This window comes from Penicillium bovifimosum, assembly GCF_028826915.1.
Source record: "Penicillium bovifimosum strain IBT 22155 chromosome Unknown utg000006l_segment0_segment0, whole genome shotgun sequence".
Lineage (NCBI taxonomy): Eukaryota > Fungi > Ascomycota > Eurotiomycetes > Eurotiales > Aspergillaceae > Penicillium > Penicillium bovifimosum.
In genome coordinates this window covers 1,807,226-1,832,868 of record NW_026622715.1, presented here as the reverse complement: position 1 = coordinate 1,832,868, position 25,643 = coordinate 1,807,226, and the positions used below count along the sequence as shown (strand labels likewise).

Sequence of the window (25,643 nt, the reverse complement as noted above, 5' to 3'; positions counted from 1 at the left end):
CCTTGCCTCCTGCGGCAACAAGCCTCTATGGCAGAGGCAAAGACCCATCGGCATCGCCGGAGGGTCTCGAGGTACCCCACAAATCTCAAACCAGGGACAACAAGCCCTTTGACCCCGCAGCCGTTGTCCATCGAAGTCCCAGGCCCCAGGGCCCAGCCAGGCACGGATAAAGCCCAGATAAGCCACCGCGACGGCGGGGTCCGACGAACGTATCAAACCCGCTTATCATCACGTTCCCCGCTTATCGTCACGTTCCCCGCTTTTCCACTCAGCCAAACCAGCCTCCAACTCTGGACATTCAACCAACAACACAACCCTCATGTCCGGACTCACGGAAACCCAACTCGCCTCCTTCAAGGAAAACGGGTACCTCGTTCTGCCCGACTACCTCAGCGCCGAGGAGGTAACCTCCCTCCTCAGCGAGACCAACAAACTCCTCAACGACTTCCCACTAGAATCCCACCCCCTCACCCAATTCACAACCGGCGATGAATCCGCTGCCCATGTAGGCGACTCCTACTTCCTCAACTCCGGCGACAAGATCCGTTTCTTCTTCGAGCCCGATGCCTTCAGCACAGAGCCGGACCCACTAACCGGGCGTCCGGCTCTACTGAAACCCAAAAACCGCGCCGTCAACAAAATCGGCCACTCGCTGCACACCCTCTCGCCGCCGTTCAAGGCTATCTCGCTGAACGAGCGCAACGCCGCTGTTGCACGCTCGCTGGGGTTCGTCGATCCCCGCGTGCTGCAGAGTATGGTTATCTGCAAGCAGCCTTCGATTGGCGGGGCTGTGCCGTCGCATCGGGATTCGGAGTTCTTGTATACTGATCCGCCGTCGGCGGTGGGGTGGTGGTATGCGTTGCAGGATGCCGGGCCGGTTAATGGGACGCTGGGTATGTACAAGGGGTCTCATACTGGGAGGAAGGGGGGACATATAACTAGGAGGTTTGTGAGGAAGGAGAGTGGGGGGACGGAGTTCGTTGAGAATACTGGGCCTGCGCTGCCGAGGGGCATGGAGGAGGAGAAGAGTGAGGAGGTTGATGATTCGGAATTAGAGATTCTGGATATCAAGGCTGGGTCGCTTGTGCTTATTCATGGGAATGTCTTGCATAAGAGCGAGAAGAACACTAGTCTGAATAGTCGGTATGCCTATACCTTCCATGTGATTGAGGGCGCAGAAGGGTGGGAGTATGATGGGCGAAATTGGTTGCAGCCGCCTGCTGGTGGGTTTTCGAAGTTGGAGGCTTGATGCCAGATAGCTAGAAGGCACAGATAGAATACGAATGAATGATGTTACGCTCAATGATGGTAAATAGTTCGACTTTTATTTCTTTATGCAAATCCTGTACAAAAGATGGCCCGCCATATACACCGAGTGTGCGAATCCCAGACACCCCGAACTCCAAGTTGCGATTCAAGACGGAACAATCAGGTTGCCTTCAACATGTCGAGCATTCCCTTTGTTTGCCATGCTTGTTGGGCCATCTCCACTTCTTCGCGGACACGGCGGTGCAGACGCTCAATCATCTTATCAACCTGTGCGGATTGGCCCAGGTTACCGGAGTAGATATCGAGGAGGTTCATGGCGACCTCGACGGTGAGGTTGACAAGGCGGGGTTCACGGATGTTCTTGTGAACCCACTGCAGGACAGGCTGGAGAGAAACCTCATCGCGATCCTTCAGGGAGGCGCGAAGGGCAGAGCGGTGGCGCAAGGCCGTGAGAAGTGTGAGCTGGGAGGTCTTGTCGCCTGAGGAGAGGACCTGGTCCAATGCAACAGAGTAGCGTGCCTTGCGGAGATCGTTCTCCCAAGGTTGTTCTCTCTTGCGCTTCTTGCGGTCTTGGCCCTCGATGACGATCTCTGCACCTTCTCCGATGAAGTCCCGTCCACGCAGACGCTTCTCCCACCCAGAACCACGCGCCTTCTTCTTCTTAGCAACCTCCCGGTCGTGTTCCTCCAACTTTCCCTCCAGCAAAGCTTGCATTTCTTTCCGGCGTTCTCGCTCCTTGATCTTCTGTTGACCAGACAAGCGGGTCTTGATGGACAGAAGACCTGACTGCATACCGACGGCGATGTGCTTATCCTCATATTCGGTCCCGGACGTGATAGCGCGCAGAGAGAGAATGGGCGAGGGGTATTTAGATCCAGAAACGGGGTTCCACCCAGTCGTCTCAAAGACCTTCATGTGTCCATCGAGCGCACCACTGAGCAATCGCTCGCCATTAGAGGCAAGCGCAAGAGACGTGACAGTCTTCTGGTGGCTCTGAATCATGTGCAATGGCCTACCAGCCACGATATCCAACACGGCAATCTTGTTGTCGGCCGCGGCCAGAACGGTAGTTCCGGAGGGCATGGGCAGAACGGTCTCGATGGGTGCACCCATCTTGAAAGTCATAGCGGCACGGTTGCCGACACGAGGATCCCATAACCGGACAGTGCGATCATACGAACCCGAAACCACCAAACCAGACGAAGCCATCGAGCCCGGCATGAATGCACCGCTACGCACGTAATCGCTGTGACCGACAAAGGTGCGCGCGCTGGATTGCGAGGGCAAATCCCACAACCGCACTGTTCGGTCGTCACTGGCCGTGAGAACAGCCGTCGGGTCGCTGGGCGAAAATTTGGACACCCAAACGGACTGCTTGTGGTCTTTCCATGTCTTGAGAATGGCGCGCGACTTAACGTCGAAAACTTGCACGGAGCCGGTGTCGTCACCAGTCACCAAAACACGGCCATCTGGACGGATGTCGGTGCCACGCACAGTATCCTCGAACCGCGTGATTGTCCGCAAGAGTTTCCGTGTGCGAATGGAATAGATCTGAACGCGAGCGCCGGTTGTCACGGTGAAGACATCGGGTGGCTGTGTAAGAGAGGGGAATGCCGCAGCAGAGGAGGGAACGGAGGGCTGAGTGATGAGGTTGACAGGTCCATTGGCCGGTGAGGGGATCAGGAGCGGGTTCTTAAAGGTGCGCCAGTATTGTTGCTCGGGCGTTAACTGCGTCGAGGGTAATGAGGCGAGCTTGACCTGCTGCAGAGGCAGGACGGGCGCCGCCATATTTGCAGTGGTGGATAGACAGTAGTCGGTCGGGGGGTATTAGTTGGGTAGGCGACCCACGATGGTCAACGGTATGGTGAAGTCGAGTCGACTAGAGTGCTATCGTGAAGTTCACGAAGACCATCTTTTTTCTGCCGATCAAAAAAGTTCGTCTCGCCCGATTGGGAATGGCGGCGGTAGCTGTTGCCGCCTGAGGCATCAAAAATGCGAATTTTCTGCCTCAGGCCGCAGGGCGAAAACCCAAAGTCACTCCGCCCGCAATAATAACATCCCCGGCTCCAGTCTGGACCACGCATCTACGGTAATACATAGCCTGGCTTTCAGCTGAGGCTATCTTGATGAAAACCGACCTGGAAAGACTTAGGCATGATATTGTACTCAGTAACCCACGATTCTGAGCTGCCGGCATGGAACTGTTATGAGTATCTATTTACCCCTGGTCTTCATCACATAGCAGTATCCCCTCCGCACGTGTTTTCTATGCCCTCCAGGCAGATCCTCGACTTGGATCCCTTTGTCGATTGGTTTCAGGCTCTATCCTCGGGAGCTCATGTTCTCAGTGGCATGGCCTTTCCCCATGGTTTAGCGGGTGGTTAACCGGCTCAAGATCTCGGAAGAGCCCTCTCTCTATGGTTCTGGTGTAAGAACTTTACTGTGTACAATGACCGATCCACCCAGACTATTATGTCAGTTGGATATTGGGGGAGTTTGAGCCTCGCTGATATCCATGCTATCAGTCAGTTGCGGGATCAAAGCAACTGACTGATAGCATGGGTATCAGCGAGACTCAAACTCCCCCAACATCTCAATGTTAGGGAACAACCAAGAGCCAAAAAGCGGCAGGCGCTGCCACAACAGGCCCAGAGCGAAAACCAAAGTACTCTGGGCCAACACAGCAAGGAGATTCACGTGCCACATATCAGCACTAGAGCTTGCTTTCGGTGAAAAGTGTGACATAGTCTGCATCCAGGAACCCTGGACTGCACGCGGGACCAAGACACAGACGCACCCGGGGTTCGACTGGTTCGCCCCAGTCGACGAGTGGGACGGCGAAGACTGGTCGAGTAAGAGACCCCGAGTCCTCACCTACGTGAGGAAAGACCCGACCACCGGGGCCCAACAACACCGACCGGTCGCGACACGGGACATGCTCTGGCTGACGGTTAACGGACGAAAGGTGCTGAACCTGTACAGGGAGCCAACAACACCTGAAGTCATCGACTACCTAACGAGCCTAGAACCCGAGAACAACTGCCTGGTGGGAGGAGATGTTCTCGGGTTCTAGGCTCGTTAGGTAGTCGATGACTTCAGGTGTTGTTGGCTCCCGCAAGGCACGACACGTTCGAACCCGGCGCCGAGAGCCTTCACGGGGGAGGTGAGATTGCGAGGTGGGCGGCCTTGAGCGGAATGAGCTACATCGGGGAACCTGGCGTACCCACACACCAGGGAGGCCACGTCCTCGACCTCACCTTCACGAACATCCCGTTCGCCACGACCGAGGTTAGGGACGACCTTCACACTGGCTCTGATCACGAGACACTGGTCACGACCATCCCGGGGCGTAACAACTCTCCCCTGGAGCAGACCAACTATCGGGTAGCGGAGAAAGACCTGCCAAAGTTCGCGAGCCTGGTGGCGGGTGTTATGATGATGCCGATAACGTTTCAAACAAGAAGAGTATAGCATTTAAACTAGATTATCAAAGGTGGAAGAGAAACAGAAGGATGAAGACAAGTGAAAGATGATGGGCTGATGCAATCATGCTACGTCATCAGTATCCTAACACATCCCTGAGATCCTCCCTGTGGACTCTTCTCATCTGAGTTGTAAACCTATGTCACTAACTCGTGACATCACCCCCCTAAAAGAAATGATCTGGTCCCTCAGATTGTGGCATCCAAGTCGCTTTCGCTATCGCTGGCCTCGGCGGCGGTTAGCATAGCTTGTATCGCTCCGATTTCCATCCGATCGGAGTTGTGACCATTCGAAGGAGTTGGTGCGCTCGAATGGTTGGTGAAGGAGTAGCCCGTGAGTTGCTGGACTATCTTGAGGAATTCTGGGTATGTTCGCGGTAGATTCAGCTGCTGAGTGAGGCGGTTACGCATTGTAGCTTGAAGGCCTTCTCGGAAGGCTGAGATCTTCGTGATATCCGGCCAATGCTGGCCTCTGGCCTCGTAAAGGAGACGTTCAAACTTGGCAATATAAGCGGCGAGGGACTCGTCGACGCCTTGTCGAACGGAAAGGAGGCGGTCCTCTGCCTCTTGAACTTTATTCGGATTGTCATATACCCGACGAAGTTGGTCAAGAATGGTCTGATAGTCGTGGCTGTCGTTGTCACGCGCAGTTGCGAGCTGCGGCAAAACCATTGCTTGGACCTGGCTCGAGAGATTCATGTAAACATGATAGAATTGTGCTGTCGAATCTCCAATAGCTGGTCCGTCAATGGCGAGCTTTGCGCGGATGGCAGCATCCCACGTGTCATATTTGACTATCGCACCATGAACTTTTCTGGATCGGGAAGCGAGGGTTTTGGTCGCTTCGATGAGGAGGATGAGCGGTGTTGAATCTGCTCGGTTTGACTTTGAACCCGTTGAAGGTCATCTCGGAGACTTTGGATCAGATCGAAGAGCTTCGGAATAGTATTACCAGCGATGTCGCTCGGAGACTTTGGATCTGAGCGCGAAGGATGTCGATAAGAGGTGTGACCTGGCGATCGACATCGCTGGTAATACTATTCCGAAGCTCTTCTATCTGATCCATTTTGATGAGATGACCTTCAACGGGTTCAAAGTCAAACCGAGCAGATTCAACACCGCTCATCCTCCTCATCGAAGCGACCAAAACTCTCGCTTCCCGATCCAGAAAAGTTCACTGGTGCGATGGTCAAATATGACACGTGGGATGCTGCCATCCGCGCAAAGCTCGCCATTGACAGCCCACAGGTCGGGGCGAGGAACGTGGGAGACCGCTTTACAACACGGGTTGCTTTCTGAGGAACGGGGCCGTGTAACTAATGATACTGTAGTTAGTTATTATCTAGTTTAGACCTAGTCTCAGCTTAGCACGTCTACATGCCCCATTGGAGGCCTAAGGCAACCGGGTTCTCACCCCGCGGCCGCCGGATGTTAAAAATCGCAGCAACAACAACAACCCAGACTATTATTAGAGCTGATGGCTATATATGGTGTAGGCTTCCACATAACTATTGCCCATGTCATAACTAGTTGACGTTAACAATAGCCAAGCCGGCGGGGATCAGTGAATCCACTGAGGCAGTGGGGCAGGCAACATCGTTATGGAAGAATGGAAGAATCTTCGGCCAAGCAGGGGATGGTGAGAGTCGAACAAGGCAGTCTCACAGTCTCACTACTGTGTAGTATTCCCAATGTACGGAGATCAGATGCAGCACGGAGAATTTGCATGCTGTGCACCGTACAATGCAGATTGTACAACGCCAGCTGGATGTCCAAGTCTGTGAGTGGTCGCCATGGCAATCCAGTGGGGGAAACGGAGATCCATGCAGCTCAACACCCTAAAGGTGGGGAGCCGCGATCGCTACCGTACAGTAGTTTATGGTAGTTTGAAGCCTCGGCGCAGCTGAAACCGGATTCAGATACAAGACTATACAAGACAAAAACATGACGATCTTGTCTGGGCCATTCGTCAATCGGCAGTTTATGCCCTGTCCCACCAAGAATGCACGAGTTCTGAGTTCGCGGTGGCTGGGGCACCGATTGAGTTACGCCGATCCACAGCATGTGGAATGTCGGACTGGGGTTGGATGGGCGGGCTTTGAATGGCATCATGCAATATAAAGCAATATCCGCAATGTACTGAGTGCGTCAATATTTCTGGGGTGGTAATAAGACGACGTATCCATCGTATTCATCGTAAAGATGATCATCGCAAAGTGATCTGAGATTTGTTTACTTTCCACCCCGATGATGCAAGGTTTCTAAGTCTTATCCTCTACCGTGGAAATCGCCCAAGTCCAGACGCCGCCGCCAGGGGTAACGACCAATCAACGTCCCCTATCTGATACACCCCAGCCACCCCCAATACGTGCAACATTCCACTTGAGCCCTTATCTTTTTCCTTTTCTCCCCTCTTTCTTCCTTCTTCCGAGACACTGGCTGATGTCTTCTGCATATATTCGGTATATCCAATAAGCAGGAACCTTGACCATGTCGAAAATATCCAAGATCAATCATGCGGCGGGCATCTTCGCCGACATCTCCGTCGATGGCCCAATTATCGGCACCTTGGTCTGTGTCATTGACCGAGCTAAGAACCTGCCCAACAGGAAAACGATGGGCAAGCAGAATCCATATGCTGCCGCACGATTAGGGAAAGAGGCAAAGAAGACACAAACAGATTTGCGAGGAGGACAGACTCCGCGATGGTGAGCATTTGAACTGGTACATGCGGAGATGAGACGATTGAAGCTAACTTGGTTAGGGATTCCGAACTCCGATTTACCGTACACGAATCCCCAGACTACTTCAAATTGAAGGTTTCGGTTTTCAACGACGATAAGAAGACTGATATGATTGGCGAAACCTGGGTTGATCTACAGAACCTGATCATTCCAGGCGGGAGCCAGAACGATCATTGGCACCCGCTTCAATGCCGTGGGAAATATGCAGGAGACATTCGAATTGAAATGACATACTATGATACCCGCCAACAAGATGAGGCCATCATTGGACGCCGACAAGAAGCCGCAGATAGGGTTCAAGGCAAAATCTCAAGTACTCCTAGCAGTGCGAACACGGGCCTGTCTGGTCCTCGACAATTGAAAGACGTCAAGCGACGGCCATTGCCCAGCGGTCCACCAGGCGCCCCGGTCCGGCCTGCACCTCTGGAACATGCTCAGTCTGCCCCTGTACTTCACCACCCTGTACCATCAAGGCCGGCCATTCCCGACCATTCACACACACTTCCCGGGCCTCCAGATGTCGTCTCCCACGCATCGAGACATCCAGAGCCAGTCTATGAGGCACCTTCTCATCCCGAACCCTCCCCTCTCCGGCCCCGTTCACGGAGTGGATATGATGGTCCTAGTGAACATCATCCACCGGAATGGGACAACTCAGCCATGGCTCCTCTTCGCCGACAGAATACCCACGAATTGCCTTACGCCTCTAATGAAGCCACTGAAACCCCATACGACCCGCGCCTACAGCAACAGCAACAACTGCGGAGTTACGCCTCTAATGAAGCCACTGATGCGCCATATGACCAGCATCTACAGCAACAGCAACAACTGCGGAGCTCCTCCAATCATGACCAACCACCTTCAAGAGATTATCGGGTAGCCAGGCAAGATCAGCATGAGAATGTCCACGATCTTGCAAATCACCATTCCTTGCAACAGGAGACATATGCTCAAGCTCAAATACAGCAACCTCGATACAACCCAGATCCCATGTCATATGGGGCCGCCCATGTGTATGAGCTCCCAGGGTCAGACTTCATGTCTTCCTCTCCAGCGCTGGTGGATGACCTGAGATATCACCAGCCCAGCATCCGCCCTCTACAAATCACCGCCCGACCCCACGATTATCATCCGGAGTATGCTGGAATGCAACCACGTGTAGAAGACGAAGACGAGGACGGACCACCGCCCCCTCCACCAGTTCATCGGTCGCATGGGGCACACCCTCAATTACCTACGCCGAGATCCTCGCATGACCCCTACGCACCAACGTACACAACCCAGTCGGCGTCTCGGTCACCGGTCCCTCAGCCTCCCTCGACTATGTACACGCCATCTTCCCATGATCGCTACCAGGAGCCTTTTGCCAAGGGCAGTTCCCCCGCTATGCCCGCCAGTCTCGTGGCAGGATACGAATCCGGTGACTCCGCTGAGAGGGCCGCTCTCGAAAGTTCTGTTCGCGGACGCAGCACGCATTGGGACGATGAGATGATGCTTACTCAAGCACCTGTGCCTGTTGCTGTCCCCGCGTCAGCACCAGTCCATCACGATACCCCCGTCTATCCTCTGCGAACTTCCCCGCGACCCATCGATCAAAGGCCCACTTCAAGCCGAGGTGGATCTGTCAGCCCTGACTCGCGGGCTGTGACCCGAAAGTCAGTCAGTCCTCGACCTACCTCATCAGATGGCCGTGGTGGCTCTTCAATCCCCTTCTCCCCAGACTCCTACAATTCTCTCAATCCGAATACCTCGCATACTCCCAGCCGGGATCCTTCCCCAGCATATGACTCGCCTCTGCAAGCCAGAGACGCCGCGGTGCGTGCTAAGGTCGAAGCAATGCGTGATGCTGAACAGCCAATTATCGGTGACGATGGCCGTGAGATCGATCCTTCTGACCACCTACCCACGGATACATGGGCTCCGGAACCAGAGAGAAAGAACCGCAAGCCTGAAGTCATAATCCGCTTCAAACACCAACCTCGACCAACATCGAGAGGCAACGACGCTCCCTCGACTCGCAGCCCAGGCCCACCGCGCGTCGGTTTCAGATCAGAGACAACCACCTATCCCTCCGATCGTCCGGTCAAATACACACCCACCCACGTGCAGGCAAGCCCAGGGTCAATGGTGCGCACCCCGCCTCGGCCAGAATACAGCCGTGAGCGCTCTGACAGCTACGCACAAAGCCGTGCATACAACACGCCCACTTCCGTTGACCGACCCCGCTCTTCGCGCAGCTCTGTTTCGCCTTCGCCGGGTTCTCGGTCTCCACTGTATGACTACAACGCGGGTCCCCCGATTCCTAATAAAGTGCCAGTCATCGGAGGAAGCTCTGGCTACCCCGTGATGTCTGGCAACCCCAATGGCGGGAATGTTCGCATGGATGCCTTGAGTCGGGAGCTGAGCACGATCGATATCGGCTCTCCGACTTGTAGCCCTGGTCGTGGGGCTGTACGCAAGTACGTACCCAGAGCTCCCGCATCAATGGGCTATGCCAGTTAGGATGGTCTGCTGTTATTTGGATATGCTCAATGACTCATGTACTGTTATGTTTCCCCGGGTTATGACTTATTGGTGTGCCTTACCTCTTTGTTTCAAATTGCATTGACCTTGATATCCGGCAAAGATGGCGTTATGGTTTTGGCTTTTGCCTTCGAGGAGAATCTCTTTGGCTGTGTACACAATTAGGAATATCCAATGATACTTTTTGATCATGTGCAAATCTGGGGTTTACTAGGTCACGGGACTTACTCTCTTCATACTTCCAACTGTACATACTACATAGGGTATATCTGCTTGTAAACCTACTTGACAAGGTCACTCACTAGTTAAGTATTTCGTGGTCCGTCTATAGTCATCATACTGATTGTATGGACTTCTAACCTACCCCCTTCCATCTAGGTGCGCTAGGTCGTGGTATATATCGAACAGGAACCTGGACCTGGTCCACTTGGCTGCATCCATCCAGGGTTGTAGGTAGGTTTGAAGATGGAAGTAAACCTAGGTTATGCACCTAATGGACAGCCAGGCTGGTACCTACCTATCTTGCAGGCTCTACTCCGTAGTAAGGATAGGTATATTCCAGTGAGGTTCGAGTAACTGTCATAGGACCTTGACTTTCACGTGTCTCTTCCCGAGACTCCAGATGGACGTGACCCCAAAGATGTGCCTTCATCTCGTGATAATGTAGAGAAGAGGAGCGGACCCCATATGATTATGACTTCGAGGACATCAGGCTAGAGTGTTAGCCTGTATAGAGCTTTAGTGGAACATCAAATGCATCGAGGTATGAAGCTCACATATGAAGCTCACATGATGAGTAGTGAGCTTCGTCAAGAACAGAGGCACATGTATTCAAACAGCAAGAACTGAAAGTAAGAGAAGCAGGAGCAATCGTTGTAACTCAACCTCAAGGACAAATTCGTAGGTAAGTTCCTGCAAACTTATAAAATCCCCATCCAATACTCACTTGCTCTTCTTCCTCTCTCCTATCCTCGCCCCCAGACACTCGATCTTTTCCTCATCCTCTCATCATTTGCATTGAACACAAAGATTGTCCGGTACCTTGCATGGTCTATCTCCCATCTCACTATCATCTGGCGTAGGTCTTTCGCCATCTAAAACAGCGTTTGCCTTCACCATCATCAGTTGGACAACAATATTAGACTTCCTGGCATCCATCTAGCAAGATGGAACCCAAGGAAATTGATCACAACAGCCTTCGAGGCCATGCCTCTCACGAGGATTTGGGCAGGTATGCAACACGCTTCTATTTCCCAGTTTTCATTTGCAGAGTCAGTGGCATTTGCTTCGAGCATAGCCTTGCTCTTGCTCTTGCTCTTACTCCGGCTTCTGCATCTCAAATACTGCCTTCATCTCTACCATTCTGAGTGTCATGGTCATCACATCTGCTAACTATCAGAGTACAGTTTCAGAAGATCTGCTCATTCAAACGCGCCCTCCGACAAGTGAGTGCTTGATCTATAACACTCGGTTTTCCCCATACTGCCCTCCCTGGTTTTTAAGCCAGCAGTCACCATTACCTCGAAGACTCGGATGACTGGGTTTCCCTGTTGACCTCGCGTCATCTCTCTTGTCTTCTTCTCTACTGTGATCATCCTGTCTTGCCAAAACATCGCTAACCTTGGGGACAGATCCAGCTTCCCCCTCCACTCCCAGGCAAACCATCCTGCTGCGACGTAAGTATCTGATCTATTCACTCGCCTTGCTATCCACTTTTCCTCACTTAATATTGACTCTGATGCCCGGCTTTGGCCTCGCCATTCGAGAATCATTCCATACCTTTCTCTCAATCTCTACCTCCTCACATTTGGGCAATTTTCTCACATTTGGACACTTCTCTCACTTACAATCTCTCACTTACAATCTCTCACTTACAATCTCTCACTTACAATCTCTCACTTACAATCTCTCACTTACAATCTCTCACTCACAATCTCTCACTTCATTGACTTTGACTTATATGAATGTTTGCTGACCCACCGAGTAGACCCAACCGAGCCGTCGAGGCACTCCGCCACCGCCAAAGAGGTCGTACTCCGTCGCTCCTCCTTTCCCCTCCTGAGACATCACCACTGATTACTCTGGACGATGTCCGTCAAGGCTCATCCCGTGATCTTCCTCAACTCAATAACCCAGCCCAGCCCCATGAGGACAGATTCACTGGCTCGAGTGAGCCCGGCTCTTTCTACGATCCCAGCCGTGAGGCACTGATCAGGCTGGAGTCCGACCTCAATAGATGCTACCGAGAAAGGTGGATGCAGTATTACAACGCAGGTGAGCGAGGTAGATGCCGAAGCAGGAGCCCTCGCCGCTCAGACCAGATTTCTCGTCTACCTGAAGGCCAAGAAGTGAGGATGAGCCCATGGGTCGCAGTCAATGACTTTCCGCGTGAGCCCTACGTTCCTCCCCAGCTGGCCGTACTCAGCTCGCCGCCTCATACATACGCACCAAGTGACAACGAGAATGGTCATGCTCGGCCAATGGAGCTAGAGGATGCCAGCCACCCATTCAACCAAGTCTCGCCGCTTGAAATCCACCACAGCCAAGGATTGGTACGGAAATCGGAGTCTCCAGATGCACAGGAGACACCCCAGAAGGGGAATACCAAGCCAGAAGAAGGACAGCTGTGCGAGTTCGCCGCACCCTGCCAGATGCACCCGTCACCCGACGGGATGCACTATCGAAAGGTCGTGTCCCACGTCTTCGGCCGCAACAAAGCTGTAACCAAGCTCTTCCCGCTCGGCGTCTGGGTCCATTACTGTCGCAAGCATTACCAGCGCGCCCGATACCGCGCTGACCAATGGCCCTTCACCCAGTGCGACCTCTTATCAGAGTCCCTGGATCGAATGGAGCGGTGGAACGGAGTTCTCCACTTCGAACTCATCCTCCGTCGACGCGAGCAGCTTCGCGTCGAACATGACTCTGAGGCCCGGCTTGCCGAGGACGAAGATGACCAGCGGGCCACCACAGCCAATGGGCATGTCCACCCGATGGCCAAGAAGCCCAGGACTCCTGGTGGACGCTGCCGCAAGCATCCAACCAGCATCGTCGCGCCGGTTCCAAACTGGCTTCGTCGCCACGTCGGCGATGGGAAGAGCTTTGACGAGATCCGGCGGATCATTGAATTGATCCGCCGGTACATGACCCAGCTCCGGGACCAGGAGATTGCCGACTCCAAGGAGATCGAGGAGTCGTCCAGCTACCCGACAACTCCTCGATCCGGTCTGTCATCGAACCGGAGGAAGGGTGGCCGCAAGGCCGACTTGGCTGACCGCCATCCTCTGCGGCAGCGCGCGAGCAGTGTCCGGTTCCCGGACATCGAGATCCTTCCCCACTTCAAACCGTGGGTGAAGGAAGCTGCTCTCAGACAGCGGGCCGCCACTTCATCTGGCAGTCAAGATGCCGGGACTGGGGAGCGAGCGACTCCAGCAGCTCCCAGGGGGGACCATGGGGACGACTATGGAGACGGGGGTTCCAGCAAGCCCGGCACGCGGCCGGTAGCGGCGCGCTGGATGGAGCGGACGATGCCGCGCGCCGTGCCTATGCGCACCCGGATCCCTCGAGCGCTCGACACCAACGGCCTGCGTACAACCCGTCTGCCAACGGGGTTGGTGGGATCCCTGCGGCAGGGCAGCAGTTCCAGGCCGGCATCGGCCGGGCTGGCACCAACCGGGGTCAGTCCGAGAGCCAGCGGCGTCGGAGTGAGAGGGTCTATCTAAAGGCCCTCGACCGGGTGACTGGCAATGGGGGTGGTAGGAAGAGGCCTGGCCGAGATGGGAAGTGATATGCGCAGTTTGTTGCGCATATCATTCGCTGGGAGCTTGGAAGTTTCCAAAGATTGACTTGCTCTGGGTTGGATGTTGACGAGCCCTAAAAAACCAAAAAACAAAAACACAAAAAAAGGGGACTGGTGGTGTGCATTTTTCATTGTTTGCGTTCTTCTGCTTCTGTTCCTAGATTTGCGTCCAGTTCGCTTCTTTTACAGATTGAAATGGGAGTCTTAAGCACAAATTGAATCTTTGACGATTTAACGAAGTCGGGACCTCAATGCCTAGTCGTAATCACTAAACATGATGTAGGTAGTCACTGTACTTGTACTGTAGCCTACCGTCGCTGCCTATGAGAATACCTAGTTGTATACTATGGAGTATACACTATACTCTGGGAAGTGGGTAGTGGCAGTAGGTAGACCGTAGAGCCTTAGAGGTAGTACACAGTAGTACTCCGTAGTACTCCCGACTCGGGACGGCGGGAGTCCCGAGTCCCGAGTCCCCACAATTCCCTACTCCCCCAACGATCTAGTACTGTGTAGTTACAGTACTCTGTGAGCTGTCTCATAGACTCATCTTTAGGTTATCTATCCAAATCAATACTGCCGGGGTCCTATGAGCGTTCCCTATAGAGCTCTGGTATTGTCAAGGCAGACCTTCAGAGTTCAGCTTGAATTGGAAGGGGTCTACACGCTAGTTAGGGTTTTACGGCAGTCCTCAACCAATGCCGTCGACAGATGCAGATGAGGCCGACAATAAGTGGGTGGGTCCGGCCGCATTCCGAGGAAAGATTTCTGACTTTTAGGCTAATATGATTGGTTAACTTAAATTTCAGGCTTCTTGGCAATACCCACACCTGTCAGTTTCCGCATCCCCCACCAATGAGAGCGCTCCCACATGTGGATGCCGCATGTATTGCCTCGACAGCACGTCTAAAGTGTCGCGACGACACGTCGAAAATGCCTCGCGTACACAGCAGCACGTGAAATTGCGACACGATGTCCACTTTCCCCCCATAAAAAGTCTCCTTTTCCCTTCACCAAGGCTTACCACTCACCCCCTATCCGGTCCAACATTCTTCATCTCCAATTGACATCATGCCCCGCCCTCAGGTCGATCTAGATCTCTACAAAGAGGAGATCATAGCTCTTTACACCACCGGATCTACCCCTCAGGAGGTCTGTGACATTCTTTACGAGGAGCATTCGCTCAACGTCTCAAGAGCAACCTTGCAAAGACGACTGTCATCATGGGAGGTCTGGAAGAACGCGCCTCCGAATACAATCAACGATCAATACTTGCATGAACGAGTCATTCAACTGGTCAGGCCGGACACAGTGATCGTTCACTTCAAGAAGTCCTCCGAGAGCTTGAGGACATCCACATTTCCCTCACTTCAATCGGAAGGATCCGAAAGCTTCTCCACATGGAACGGCGATTTGACACCGCGGGCCATGCTCTTACACAACAACGCCGGAAAAGAAGGCAGCAGTTGGTTGTGTCATCTCAACAGGAGGGGGAGCTGCCTGTGATTCTCGACTTTTGGATCGGACCCAGAGGCAAGAAGCTAGAAAAGATCATCACAGTTCGGCATCACTTGCAGCCTCGTATGATCCTTGGGTTCGATGATTTCATTCTGCATGATTTATTTCCTGCCATTCCAGAGACACTGTATCGATATGAACCCCGGGAGAAGGATATCCTTATTCTCGCCGCTGAAGTCGAAAAGAGCAAGACCCCAGTCGCCTACAGTGCGTGTTTGGACTACCGTCAGGATAGCGAAGATCTCTATATTGCGCTTTCTCGTCACAATCGCCCGGGAAGGAAAGACATTCATATGTCTGTTGTTATTTGGCGTGATCCCCCAACTCAGGTCATCAAAAAGGAGCCAGCTTTTATCAGGGGTGGGCCAGCTTCTATCAGGAATGAGCCAGCTCCTATCAGGAAAGAGCCAGCTTTCATAAAGCAGGAGCCGGTCTTTATCAAGCAGGAGCCGGTCTTTATCAAGCAGGAGCCTTGAAGCTGCCATGCAGCTTGGTTTGATTTCGGGAAATCTTCCGTCTGACTTGGGTTACTATAGGTGGCGGAGCACATCGGGGAAGTCAGAAGGCAAAAGGGCTTGGGGAGTCTTCGCGAGAGCGGGATATCCGTCCCCGCTACTGCTGCTGAGCGCTCTCAGGAGCAGGCTGTGCCCAATTCCGCAGCTGTGGCGTGGTCGAAGGAGCAAAGAAAGAAGGACCGAAGAAAACGGTTAGCTCAGCCTTCAGGGACGTCGCCTCTAGCGCGTCGTAGACGCTCAAGAGTCCATTATGAAAACTAGGTAGAATCATTGACTAAATCGATAACGCCGTCCCTGAAGGATGAGCTGAATAGCCTGGTTTTCTTCGCTCCTTCCTTTTCAGCTCCCAGGACTGCTCGACAGCTGCGGGATGAGGCAAAGCCTGCTCCTGAGAGTGCTCAACATTGAGCTCAGTCCAACTACCTAGGGCTCAATCTACAGCACACCTCGAAAAAGATGAAAGACCTACGTCAGTGAAAGTCTAAGTTGAATATTTTCATATAAAAGTATCAAAAAAGAAGATACCACACATGCTCCATACAATGTAGAATGTAGAGTGCAAGAAGAAAAACAGTACACGCTGGCTGGACCCCCAAAATGCAAGAAACACAAAAGCCCCTATGCAACCACCCGAAGAATATAAACAAAGAATATTAAAGTAAGATCAATATCCGCGATCGTTTTGGTATGCACATGATCCAAGTCACAGTATAAAGCAACCCGTAGACCAATTCTAGCTGGCCACAGCCAGCTGGGCGACGAGATCAGACGCAACATCGAGGAACGGGTAGGGGCTGGTAACCTCCTTCTCCTTGTTCTTGAAACGCTTGCTGATGGGATGCCATTCGGTGTCGCCCTCGGCGCGGATGACGTTCTGGTAGCCATCACACTTGAAGTCGACCATGTAGTTGTGTTCTTCGAGTTGGTAGAGCTGGATGTCGAGGAAGACCCAGACGCCGTAGGTGATATGCGAGAGGGCGCTGGGTCCGGTGGCGGAGGAGCCGCCGCTGGCGAGACCGCTGTCGGATGCAGAGGACTGCTGCTCCCGGCTCCTGTCTTCTGTCGGGGCAGATATACCCGAGATGTTGAACCGGCGGCGCAGTTCTTCGAGGTCGCTGCGGCTGTTGTACACACTGGTGGATGCTCCGGGGGCTTTTATGCCTTCTTTCAATAGGCGTGCGCGGATGAACCAGGGGTCTTTGGGGATATAATAGTCGGAAGGAAGGTCGGGATATTTGCTCTGCAAGGGTTTGGGTTTATCGGGGGAGGGGGTTGCATCTGGGCCGATATTGGTGCCTGTAGTGTGTCAGAGGGATGTTTACGGATGGGTTAGTGGCTGCAACATACCGGATTCAACGGGTTGGATATCCCATGATCCACCCTGGGCGGCAATTGCGCGGTACAGATATAACATAGCCTCATATGGCTGATTGCGGGATCGAATACCAAACTGCCACTTGCGGCTACGCTTGGGTTGTTTCTCGAGGGGTTGACCGGTCGGGGGTTCGAATCGCAGCTTGTCCAAGTCGACCACGCTGCGTGCGTGGGGCTTCAAGGCACGGGCCGTGGCTGCTTGTTCTTCGGGAGACATATTCCGGTAAGTAGATCCATGTCCCTCTGATTCGAGATGGGCGGCCTCTTGACGGCGCTGCTCAAGGATTTCATTGCGAGCTCTCTTATCCCGGTCACGCTGTTCCATAAGTTGATCATGAACATAAGGCAAACTCGTGGGAAGGATCCGGACGTGGCTGAGTCGAGGCTCTGCCTCAATGTCTGCGTGAGGGTCCTCCGATGTCCTCCGGCGCGATAGACTCAGGCCCCGGCTCCTATCCACAGAGGAAGTAGGTTGTGTTGCATGACGAGGGGCTGCGGTCCTCTCTGCAGATGAAGGTGCACCTCCTTTGTGGACAGTTTGGGCCAAATGATTATCTTCTGTGGGGGCTGTTTACCGTTAGCTGAGGTACAGGACGAATAAGTCACCGAAGGCTCACAATTGGTTTGCATGATCTCGTTCTCCACAACGATAGAGAAGGCATCCTTGATCGCGCTAGGTTCCGGGTGTCTCAACGCTTCTTCAATATCCTCCCGGCCATATCCCATGCTTCGTTCGAGCTTGGAAACCGCAATTCGATGAATCTTGTTCTGAACCGGCGGCGGCTTTGCCATATCCAACTTTCCAGAATCGACCTTGCTCAGATCCACGCCCGGTGCGATGAACTCCTCTCGAGGCGGCTCGAGGTATGGGGGAAGGTTCTTAGTGAACCATGGATCCATTCTGATCTCTGGGATTGTGATGCGGTGAACGGGATGGACTTGAAGCATTGCCCGGATCAAACGAGCAGCCCCAGATGAGATGTATCCGGGAATGTGGAAAGTGCCTGCTGCGATCTTCTTGAAAAGCGCAGGAATGTAGTCATCGTCGAAAGGCAACCGCCCAACCAACAACACGTACAAGATCACACCGCAACTCCACACATCCACCTCGGGGCCGGCATAGAGCTTTCCAGAGATAACTTCCGGTGCAGCATAGTTCGGACTACCGCAACTAGTCTTGAGGAAATTGCCATCCGTCATAATATTGCTCAATCCAAAATCGGCGATCTTCACGTTCTTCTGGTTGTCGATAAGCAAGTTCTCGGGTTTCAAGTCACGATGCACGATTTTGTGTCGATGGCAGTACTCCACTGCACATATTATTTGTTGGAAGAATTTGCGAGCTTCGTCGTCACCACACCTTCCTTTCCTCACGAGATAATCAAATAACTCTCGCTCGGCGTATTCCAGCACCATCACAATATCGGTCTTGGTCGCAATCACCGTGTACCTAAATAATGTCGTCGGTCAATTAAACACTCTTATGTCAATTTGGCATAGAACCGTACAGTTTGATGATGTGAGGATGCCGCAGCAATTGCAGGTACTGAATTTCGCGCTCCACACGGCCGACCATATCTCGGGATAGTAGCTTGCGTCGCGAGATGATCTTCAGAGCAACCTGACGTCCACTTGGCTGATGAATTGCAAGCTTGACCTTGCCGAAGGACCCCTCACCCAAAACCTTCAGAGTCTGGTATTGATCGAGGCGTTGCATATCTCGCATTGTCGATGGCGACTGCAATGGATCCTCGGCCTTGCCGGTCGGCCTCGGCGGGGGCATTGCCATGGCGGAGGGGTTCGATGTCGGAGCCCTAGAACGTTCACGCGGACGGTCACGGTCTGAAGGGAGGGGAACAGCGAGGTCTTCCTCATCGAAAGCGGCGGCCATGGTCGGGGAAAAATGACAACGTGACGTGATTGATTTTCTAGACGGTTCAGCGGTCCGATGGGGCTGCTGACTGTGCAAACCGTAGGAGATTCTATTTTTCCTCAAAACATTGCCAGGTCCAATCAGTTGATCAGTCTCGACCCTCCCCACAACAGAACCGAGGGTGGAGCTGGACAGCTGTTCAACGGGTGGGGGGGGGCGTATGGAGGGGTAAATGGACTTGTCAGGGGTAGAAGAAATGAAGTAGGTCAAAGAGATTTAGGTAGCACAGGTTATCTGATGGGTGGATGAGGTTTGAGAGAGGTCAAGGATACTCTGAACGTTGAACGAGTTGATCTGGGAGAGTTCTGGACCTTACCTAAGCTGTTGACCTCACGATCTGACTTTTCTCGGGTGGGCCGGCGATAGCATTCACCTTAGATATGGCTATCTATGGGCTATCGGATACTCTACGATCTGATACAAATGATGGATAACTAACTATAACTAGTACCTTGATATTATGCAGAGTTATACCTTAGACCTACTAGCCAAGCTCGGTCAATCTGGCTGGCAGTGGCCAGTGGAGTGGCTGCATAGTATCACTTCCTACACAACCCTAACCGACTCTGATCCAAGTCCAAATTAGTCTGTGTAGTCGACTGGCTAGAGCTAGAGAGCAAAATAAAGCTCTTTTCCTGATTAAATACCCTGCCGAGGCTCCGAAGATTGTGTATATCACAGTGGGTCAGCGTCTTAGCGAGACCATGGAAAGACTGTGACTTGAAGCCAATTGCTTGGGTTTGCTCAATTTACTTTACTAAAAAGCTTGAGACAGCTTTGAATGTACTTTGCTCTCCTTGAAGCATACTCTAAGTACATAGTCTGCCGGTAAAAGTCGACTGTGTTGGCCCAGTCGGCCTTAGTGACTACTGCGTACAGCAGAATAGCACAGTCTCACAACTCACAAGGTCCCGTTAGAAATTTCGATTCGAAATACACAGTAGCTAGTAGTTCCATAGATCAAGGAATATGAATATTCGAACAGCAGATCGTATGGGATATAATGCAACATACATCATGCCCAGGGCATCATATAAAATTGTTATTTTAAGAGGCCAAGACGAAGTGGAATCTTGTCTTCGTAAAAGAGACTTTGGCAGTACAAGCTATAACATGGTAGATACTATACTAACAGAAGTACCTCATGGGTATCTTCGTTGACTCATACTGCGGCTTAGAATGATCAAGCGGGGTGTCGGGGTCTAGAAAAGGCTTAGCGTAAAGTCGGGGTGCCCGAAGAGGAATGGCGGCTGATGAGACTGAGCGCATACATAGAACAAACGGCTGCCTCAGGTCTTGGACCTTTCTTCACCTTCTCTCTAGAAGCCATCGCCATATACCCAAGCCCCAAAGCCCCTCTCAGGCTCTTCTCTTCTTTACGACCTCCCCCACTATCTCAGTGTCCTACTGCCTCAGGACCCCAAAAAACAGTGCCCTTGGCCTGAACAAACTGGCTGTCTCTTTGACCGTCATTTCTCACTTCATTTCTCATTCCCAATAGATACCCCAAGTGATACCCCATCGTTCTATTTATTTTTTAGCCATGGCTTTCTTTGCGGATCAATGCTTCCCGCAGATGGACGCATCAAATTCCAATGAGTGGGTTGACTTTGAGCAATTCCTCGACCTTCCTTCCAACTACGACGACCAATCCACTGCCACCACTGTGTCACCTCAGGACCTGACTCTGTCCTACGACTTTGATGGATCTTTCAACTCATCGCCCGAGCTCATGGAATCCTCATTCGATATGACCAACTTTGATCTCTCACAAGAGTTCATGGGTATGGATGCAGGGTGCATGCAGGACTCCGCTGCTCCCTTGTTCGATGATGCTTCGTTCCTTGAATATACTCCATACGACAGCAGCAATGCATTCCGGAGCTTGGTCGAGGCGCAAGCCGCCGCCGACTCGCGCGTCGCCTCCCTCAAGGAGAAGCGACGCGAGGCATCGATTGCGCTGCATCTGCAACGTCTCTGCGATGCCACTGCTCGGGACTTGGACATGTCGTCGGAATCCAACACCACCTTTTCTTCCCCGAACTGGTCTGAATACATCAGTGGGAGCATATCTCCTCACCCTAGCCCACATAATACATCTACCAGATCTTCCTCCGAGGCTCCTCCTCCAGGGGGTATGGAGATGGTTCTCGACTTGAACATGAACGCTGCGACCAATGTGCCAAAGAAACAAAAGGCCAGATCGCAGGAACAGAGAGAGAACTACATCAAGGCTCGCAAGTATGGTGCTTGTGAGAAGCACAAGAAGCAGCACAAGCGCGTAAGTGTCCTTCAACCTGAACGTTTGAGTACGCTAACGCTCAATCAGTGCAATTGCCTGGAGAAGGCCGCTGCCCGTGTTGCGGCCAGCGGTGTCCCGCTGAATGCCGCCATCCAAGAGAGATCGAGGCAACTCACAGTACAAAAGCCAATTCTTCCAGAAGTGCGCTCCTCAGGCACACCCGGCCACGACCCATCATTCAACTTTCCTCAAGCGCTTCCAACTGTCAAGGCGATCAGGGAGCCGACAGGCAGATCCGGACACGACCCAGCGATGGGAGCCCCTTCTATGGGACTACCTGTTGGGATTCCAACCGCCAAGGCCATTGTCAAGACCAACACCCAACAGAGCACATCGAGTGGCGGCATCGTTCTTCTATCGGACGACAGCACCGCGAAGAGGGCGCCCGCACACAACAGCGCTCAATCCGGCAAAAAGTCCTCATCCGCCGGACACGACAGAGGACTCTCGACAAGGAACAACACAGGATGTGGAGAACTCCACAACCCATACAGTTCCACTGCACACCAACCAGCTGGCAGCTCGAGCGTGCGCTGGCGTTTCTCTACGTCGCCGTCGGCCAGTGTTGTGTCTCCGAACGGGACCGACACCAGACCAACGTGTTCGACGAACCATGCGCCCCTGGAAGTTCTCCGACCCAGGCCAAGCAGCACCGCAGGCAGCGCCGGGGTGCCAGGCACAACTGCCTCCAACGTTGGAATGCGCAGCCCTGGGCTTCAAGTCTCGGGACAAAACCACAAGAGAGTTTCGGACGGACTCGCCAAGCAGCTCGCTGTACTTTCTGGCCTACGGCTGGTTCCGAAGGATCTTTTGGACTCGCCAACCCGGCGCGGATCGCCAGATCTCTACGCGGTTGTCAAGTCACCGCGACTCCTTGTCAGGTCGGCCGCTACGTGCGTTGGCCACCTGCTTTACAATGCTGCATCGGCGCTTGCTGGCGCCTGGCAGTCATCATTGGCTTTGGTCTCTGGGCCTGAGGATTTACTCTTCAACATGCTGTCCTCGTCCGGTCGGAAACTCATGTTGGCGAAAAAGCGGCTGCATCTAGTTGGACTGCGGACTGCTTTCTTCGGATGATGCTATCCTTGTCTGAGCTTTATTGCAAGCGACGTGCCCTCGTTCTCGGGACTGGATGGACCAGCTTCTGCTACGGTGCTGAGCTCAGTATAAGCGATACTTGTACGTACAGGAAATAGATGGTTTCATTCTATAGTAATGGTCTCTGTCACAATAAAGGAAGACCCAATTTCGTTTTAAGCACTGCCATCATGCCTCGTACACCTTTAGGATAGATTTGCAAGGACGTTAAATTCTTATTCCTGTCGGCAGCGACGTTGCTAGTGCACCGGACTCTCAGTTACCGTTCAAACCGAATGATGCATAAAGCAGTCGAAAATCCCGTTCCATGAGTCCTGGTAGCCTTTGCAGTCAATGGTCGTCTTAGTTGTATACTGATGTTGCGTGTCCCCACCACCTGGGCACCTCAGCCCTATATCCCCCAAATGCCACGCCAACCCCTTCCCCCACTTAAGGTATCGCTATCCCAACCACCACGATCTCCCTAAGCTACCGCATACGTTAGCTATCATGACTATCGCGCCCCAATTTCGTATCACTGCAGTGCCAGGTTATTTCCTCCAAGATGACCCGACCACTGATCCCGACACCTTCGACTACGTAAGGAACCGCCAAAAATCCCGATCAAAACCCCAACCCCCGAGGCCATATGATGCATATCTAACAAATGCCAGGTCAAATCAGACTTCGGCCTCATCCAACAGCAATACTCCCAAGACGGTCAAGACCTCCCTAATGCCCAAACCGGCAGCCAATGGCAGCGTTTCGCCGCACACATCCAGCGCCTCAACGCCGCCAACAAGGACCAAAAGCTGAAAGTACTCTTCCTCGGCCGTCACGGCGAGGGTGTGCATAATGTCGCGGAACGGAAATACGGTACTAAATTATGGGATGTAAGTAACTGACCTCGTTTTCTACTTTTCCCCTTTTCCCCGCTTCTCTCCCTTCCCAAGCAAGGCCCAGATGCAAAGCAGACATTGATAAAATCCAGGATTACTGGTCCCTCCAAGATGGAGACGAAGACGGTAACTGGGTCGACGCCCGTCTAACGGAAACAGGCAGAGGCCAGGCGGCTATTGCAAATGCAGCTTGGAAACAGCAGATAGATGCCGGCATCCCATTGCCGGAGAGGTATTATGTTAGTCCGTTGAATCGGTGTCTTGAGACGGCGCAGATTACGTTCAATGGAATTCAGGGGCCTTTTCAGCCTGTCATCAAAGAGGTTTGTTGTGATTCCATGTTTTCAATCCTTGAATCTTAATTCTTAATGGACGATAGTCTAATTTGATTGCAATAGCTTCTCCGTGAGACGATGGGACAGCATACATGTGACAGGCGCTCACTGGCATCGGAAATCGCAGAGCAGTTCCCCGAGTATCGTTTTGAAGATGGGTTCTCGGAGGAGGATTTGTTGTGGGATGCTGAGGTGCGGGAGTCGGATGAGCAGAGGAATCATCGGCTGAGGTGTTTGTTGGATGATGTTGTGAATGATGAGAGTACTTATATCTCGTTGACGGCGCATTCTGGTGCTATTACTAGTGTTTTGGAGGTTGTTGGGCATCGGCGGTTTGCGTTGGCGACAGGTGCGGTGATTCCTGTGCTTGTTTCTGTGGAGAGGAATACTCCTTCGTCGTTGTAGGTTTTGTATGGCTCGGATGTCTGGTTTGAGTACTTCGCTACATAGTCTTGTAGCTGTGTGGCTGCTGCATTGGAAATACGTAAGAGTCAGACTGAATGGTGATATCCAAAAATTGTTTCAGTATTGTACATGGGCCGCTACTCAAGGCGAGAGCGACTTCTCAATGCAATTGTCGCCTGCAATCGGCTGATGAAAAACTGTCCACGCGAAAGACCTAGATATAAATAATACAAACGCCAAAGCATCCTTTACCAACTGTAGTACTGGTTCTGCGTAGGGATCTTGCGATCTGGCAGCTGGGTCCAGAGCTGAGAAATGCGCTGCCGCTGGGCCTTGGCGTCACGATCCTCCCACTCGCGGATGCGAGTCTTCTCTTCCTTCAACAGGACAGAGATACTTGTGGTGGGGGGACGCATGCGGTTGATCTGTCCACGGGCACGGTGATCCATCTCATATCCGTAGGGACCGCGGTTAACCCAAGCCTCTTGAATGTAGATGTCGGAGGGGTTGGTGATCTTCTTGCGCTCGCCAGTCTTGAGGACGACATTGATCGGTTTCGCGGGGACGGACTTCTCAAGGCCCATGCCGGCACGGACAATGGCGACGTTCTTGGCATGTTCGAGATGTTCCAGCACGTCCTTAGCAGCCTTCTTGTTGCTGAAGCGCATCTGGAGGATAGCCTCGTCGATGTTCTTGCCGGCGATCTGGCGAGCCAGAGGACCCAGCTTCTTGAGTGAGGTCTTGAACCAGTGGGATTTCGACAGCGATTCGCGCTCGGTGCGCTTGATTTGCACCTTGGCCGGTACGCGGCCCCGTTTCCGGATCTCACGGACGGCCATCTTTCTTTCCCATCGTAGCTGGGCTTTGGGGTCGGGACCCAGTCCGGCTAGCACGCGACTCTGATCGCGATCCACTAACTTGTCAGAGGGAGCGTCTGGTTCTGCTCCTTGAGGCCCTCGTGATGGTTTGGGACCTGATGTTGGTGCGGTAAAGTCTGTTCCGAAGATGGAGGTATCTCCTAAACCACCTTCTTCCTTCTTAGGGGCCGAGGGTCGGTGGGTGACCTTCGTCTTTGTACTGTCGCCTCCGAAGAACATGTTCTTCATGGACGAGAAAAGGCCCGATTTCTTTCCGTCATCATTCGCAGCGCAGCGAATCGGGGTCGAGGTGATTGTTCGGCGAGGGACAAAGGTGACACCGGTCCGGGCGGCTAAACGTGGGAGATAAGTCAGTAAAAGCCCGGACACCATAGAGACACATTAAACATACCTGTCCGGACCAATTGCCCTGAGCGATAGATCATGGTGGCTGCTGAGTTGTTGTTGTCAAGAAGTTCTCGGGAAAAAAGGTGGAAAGTTCCCTGCGCTTGTGGTCTGTGCGGGACACCGGAGCCTGAGGCATGAGGTTGATCGATCAGAATAGCTTCAAAAGAGATGCGACTCACGACTGGCGACTTTGGAGAAGAAGAACG

The 25,643-nt window shown here is 52.8% G+C and overlaps 10 protein-coding genes across 10 annotated transcripts; 6 read left to right on the top strand and 4 right to left on the bottom strand.

Moving 5' to 3' along the window:
- Window positions 1–319: 319 nt before the first annotated feature.
- On the top strand, window positions 320–1,249 carry N7515_008342 (phytanoyl-CoA dioxygenase family protein; the record flags this gene model as incomplete). The annotated part of the gene is made up of 1 exon (XM_056669086.1): window positions 320–1,249. The coding sequence occupies one exon, from the start codon at window positions 320–322 to the stop codon at window positions 1,247–1,249; it is 930 nt and encodes a 309-aa protein (XP_056518916.1).
- Window positions 1,250–1,428: 179 nt separating this feature from the next.
- N7515_008341 (snoRNA-binding rRNA-processing protein UTP15) lies at window positions 1,429–3,057 on the bottom strand (the record flags this gene model as incomplete). The annotated part of the gene is made up of 1 exon (XM_056669085.1): window positions 1,429–3,057. The coding sequence occupies one exon, from the start codon at window positions 3,055–3,057 to the stop codon at window positions 1,429–1,431; it is 1,629 nt and encodes a 542-aa protein (XP_056518915.1).
- Window positions 3,058–4,940: 1,883 nt separating this feature from the next.
- N7515_008340 (uncharacterized protein) lies at window positions 4,941–5,817 on the bottom strand (the record flags this gene model as incomplete). The annotated part of the gene is made up of 2 exons (XM_056669084.1): window positions 4,941–5,636; window positions 5,704–5,817. The coding sequence occupies 2 exons, from the start codon at window positions 5,815–5,817 to the stop codon at window positions 4,941–4,943; spliced, it is 810 nt and encodes a 269-aa protein (XP_056518914.1).
- Window positions 5,818–7,241: 1,424 nt separating this feature from the next.
- On the top strand, window positions 7,242–9,997 carry N7515_008339 (uncharacterized protein; the record flags this gene model as incomplete). The annotated part of the gene is made up of 2 exons (XM_056669083.1): window positions 7,242–7,459; window positions 7,516–9,997. The coding sequence occupies 2 exons, from the start codon at window positions 7,242–7,244 to the stop codon at window positions 9,995–9,997; spliced, it is 2,700 nt and encodes an 899-aa protein (XP_056518913.1).
- A 1,187-nt stretch (window positions 9,998–11,184) lies between these two features.
- On the top strand, window positions 11,185–13,737 carry N7515_008338 (putative pathogenicity factor; the record flags this gene model as incomplete). Its single annotated transcript, XM_056669082.1, has 2 exons — window positions 11,185–11,249; window positions 12,006–13,737. The coding sequence occupies 2 exons, from the start codon at window positions 11,185–11,187 to the stop codon at window positions 13,735–13,737; spliced, it is 1,797 nt and encodes a 598-aa protein (XP_056518912.1).
- A 1,477-nt stretch (window positions 13,738–15,214) lies between these two features.
- On the top strand, window positions 15,215–15,808 carry N7515_008337 (uncharacterized protein; the record flags this gene model as incomplete). The annotated part of the gene is made up of 1 exon (XM_056669081.1): window positions 15,215–15,808. One exon carries the CDS (start codon window positions 15,215–15,217, stop codon window positions 15,806–15,808), a length of 594 nt encoding a protein of 197 aa, XP_056518911.1.
- A 772-nt stretch (window positions 15,809–16,580) lies between these two features.
- N7515_008336 (serine/threonine-protein kinase) lies at window positions 16,581–19,112 on the bottom strand (the record flags this gene model as incomplete). Its single annotated transcript, XM_056669080.1, has 4 exons — window positions 16,581–17,143; window positions 17,195–17,788; window positions 17,839–18,671; window positions 18,730–19,112. 4 exons carry the CDS (start codon window positions 19,110–19,112, stop codon window positions 16,581–16,583), a joined length of 2,373 nt encoding a protein of 790 aa, XP_056518910.1.
- A 1,585-nt stretch (window positions 19,113–20,697) lies between these two features.
- On the top strand, window positions 20,698–22,533 carry N7515_008335 (uncharacterized protein; the record flags this gene model as incomplete). The annotated part of the gene is made up of 2 exons (XM_056669079.1): window positions 20,698–21,435; window positions 21,484–22,533. The coding sequence occupies 2 exons, from the start codon at window positions 20,698–20,700 to the stop codon at window positions 22,531–22,533; spliced, it is 1,788 nt and encodes a 595-aa protein (XP_056518909.1).
- A 411-nt stretch (window positions 22,534–22,944) lies between these two features.
- N7515_008334 (phosphoglycerate mutase family protein) lies at window positions 22,945–24,172 on the top strand (the record flags this gene model as incomplete). Its single annotated transcript, XM_056669078.1, has 4 exons — window positions 22,945–23,133; window positions 23,208–23,426; window positions 23,525–23,755; window positions 23,831–24,172. Coding segments are annotated over 4 exons (981 nt in total), but the record flags the coding sequence as incomplete, so codon positions are not given.
- Window positions 24,173–24,420: 248 nt separating this feature from the next.
- On the bottom strand, window positions 24,421–25,475 carry N7515_008333 (mitochondrial 54S ribosomal protein uL22m; the record flags this gene model as incomplete). Its single annotated transcript, XM_056669077.1, has 2 exons — window positions 24,421–25,382; window positions 25,442–25,475. The coding sequence occupies 2 exons, from the start codon at window positions 25,473–25,475 to the stop codon at window positions 24,421–24,423; spliced, it is 996 nt and encodes a 331-aa protein (XP_056518907.1).
- Between the last annotated feature and the right edge of the window lie 168 nt (window positions 25,476–25,643).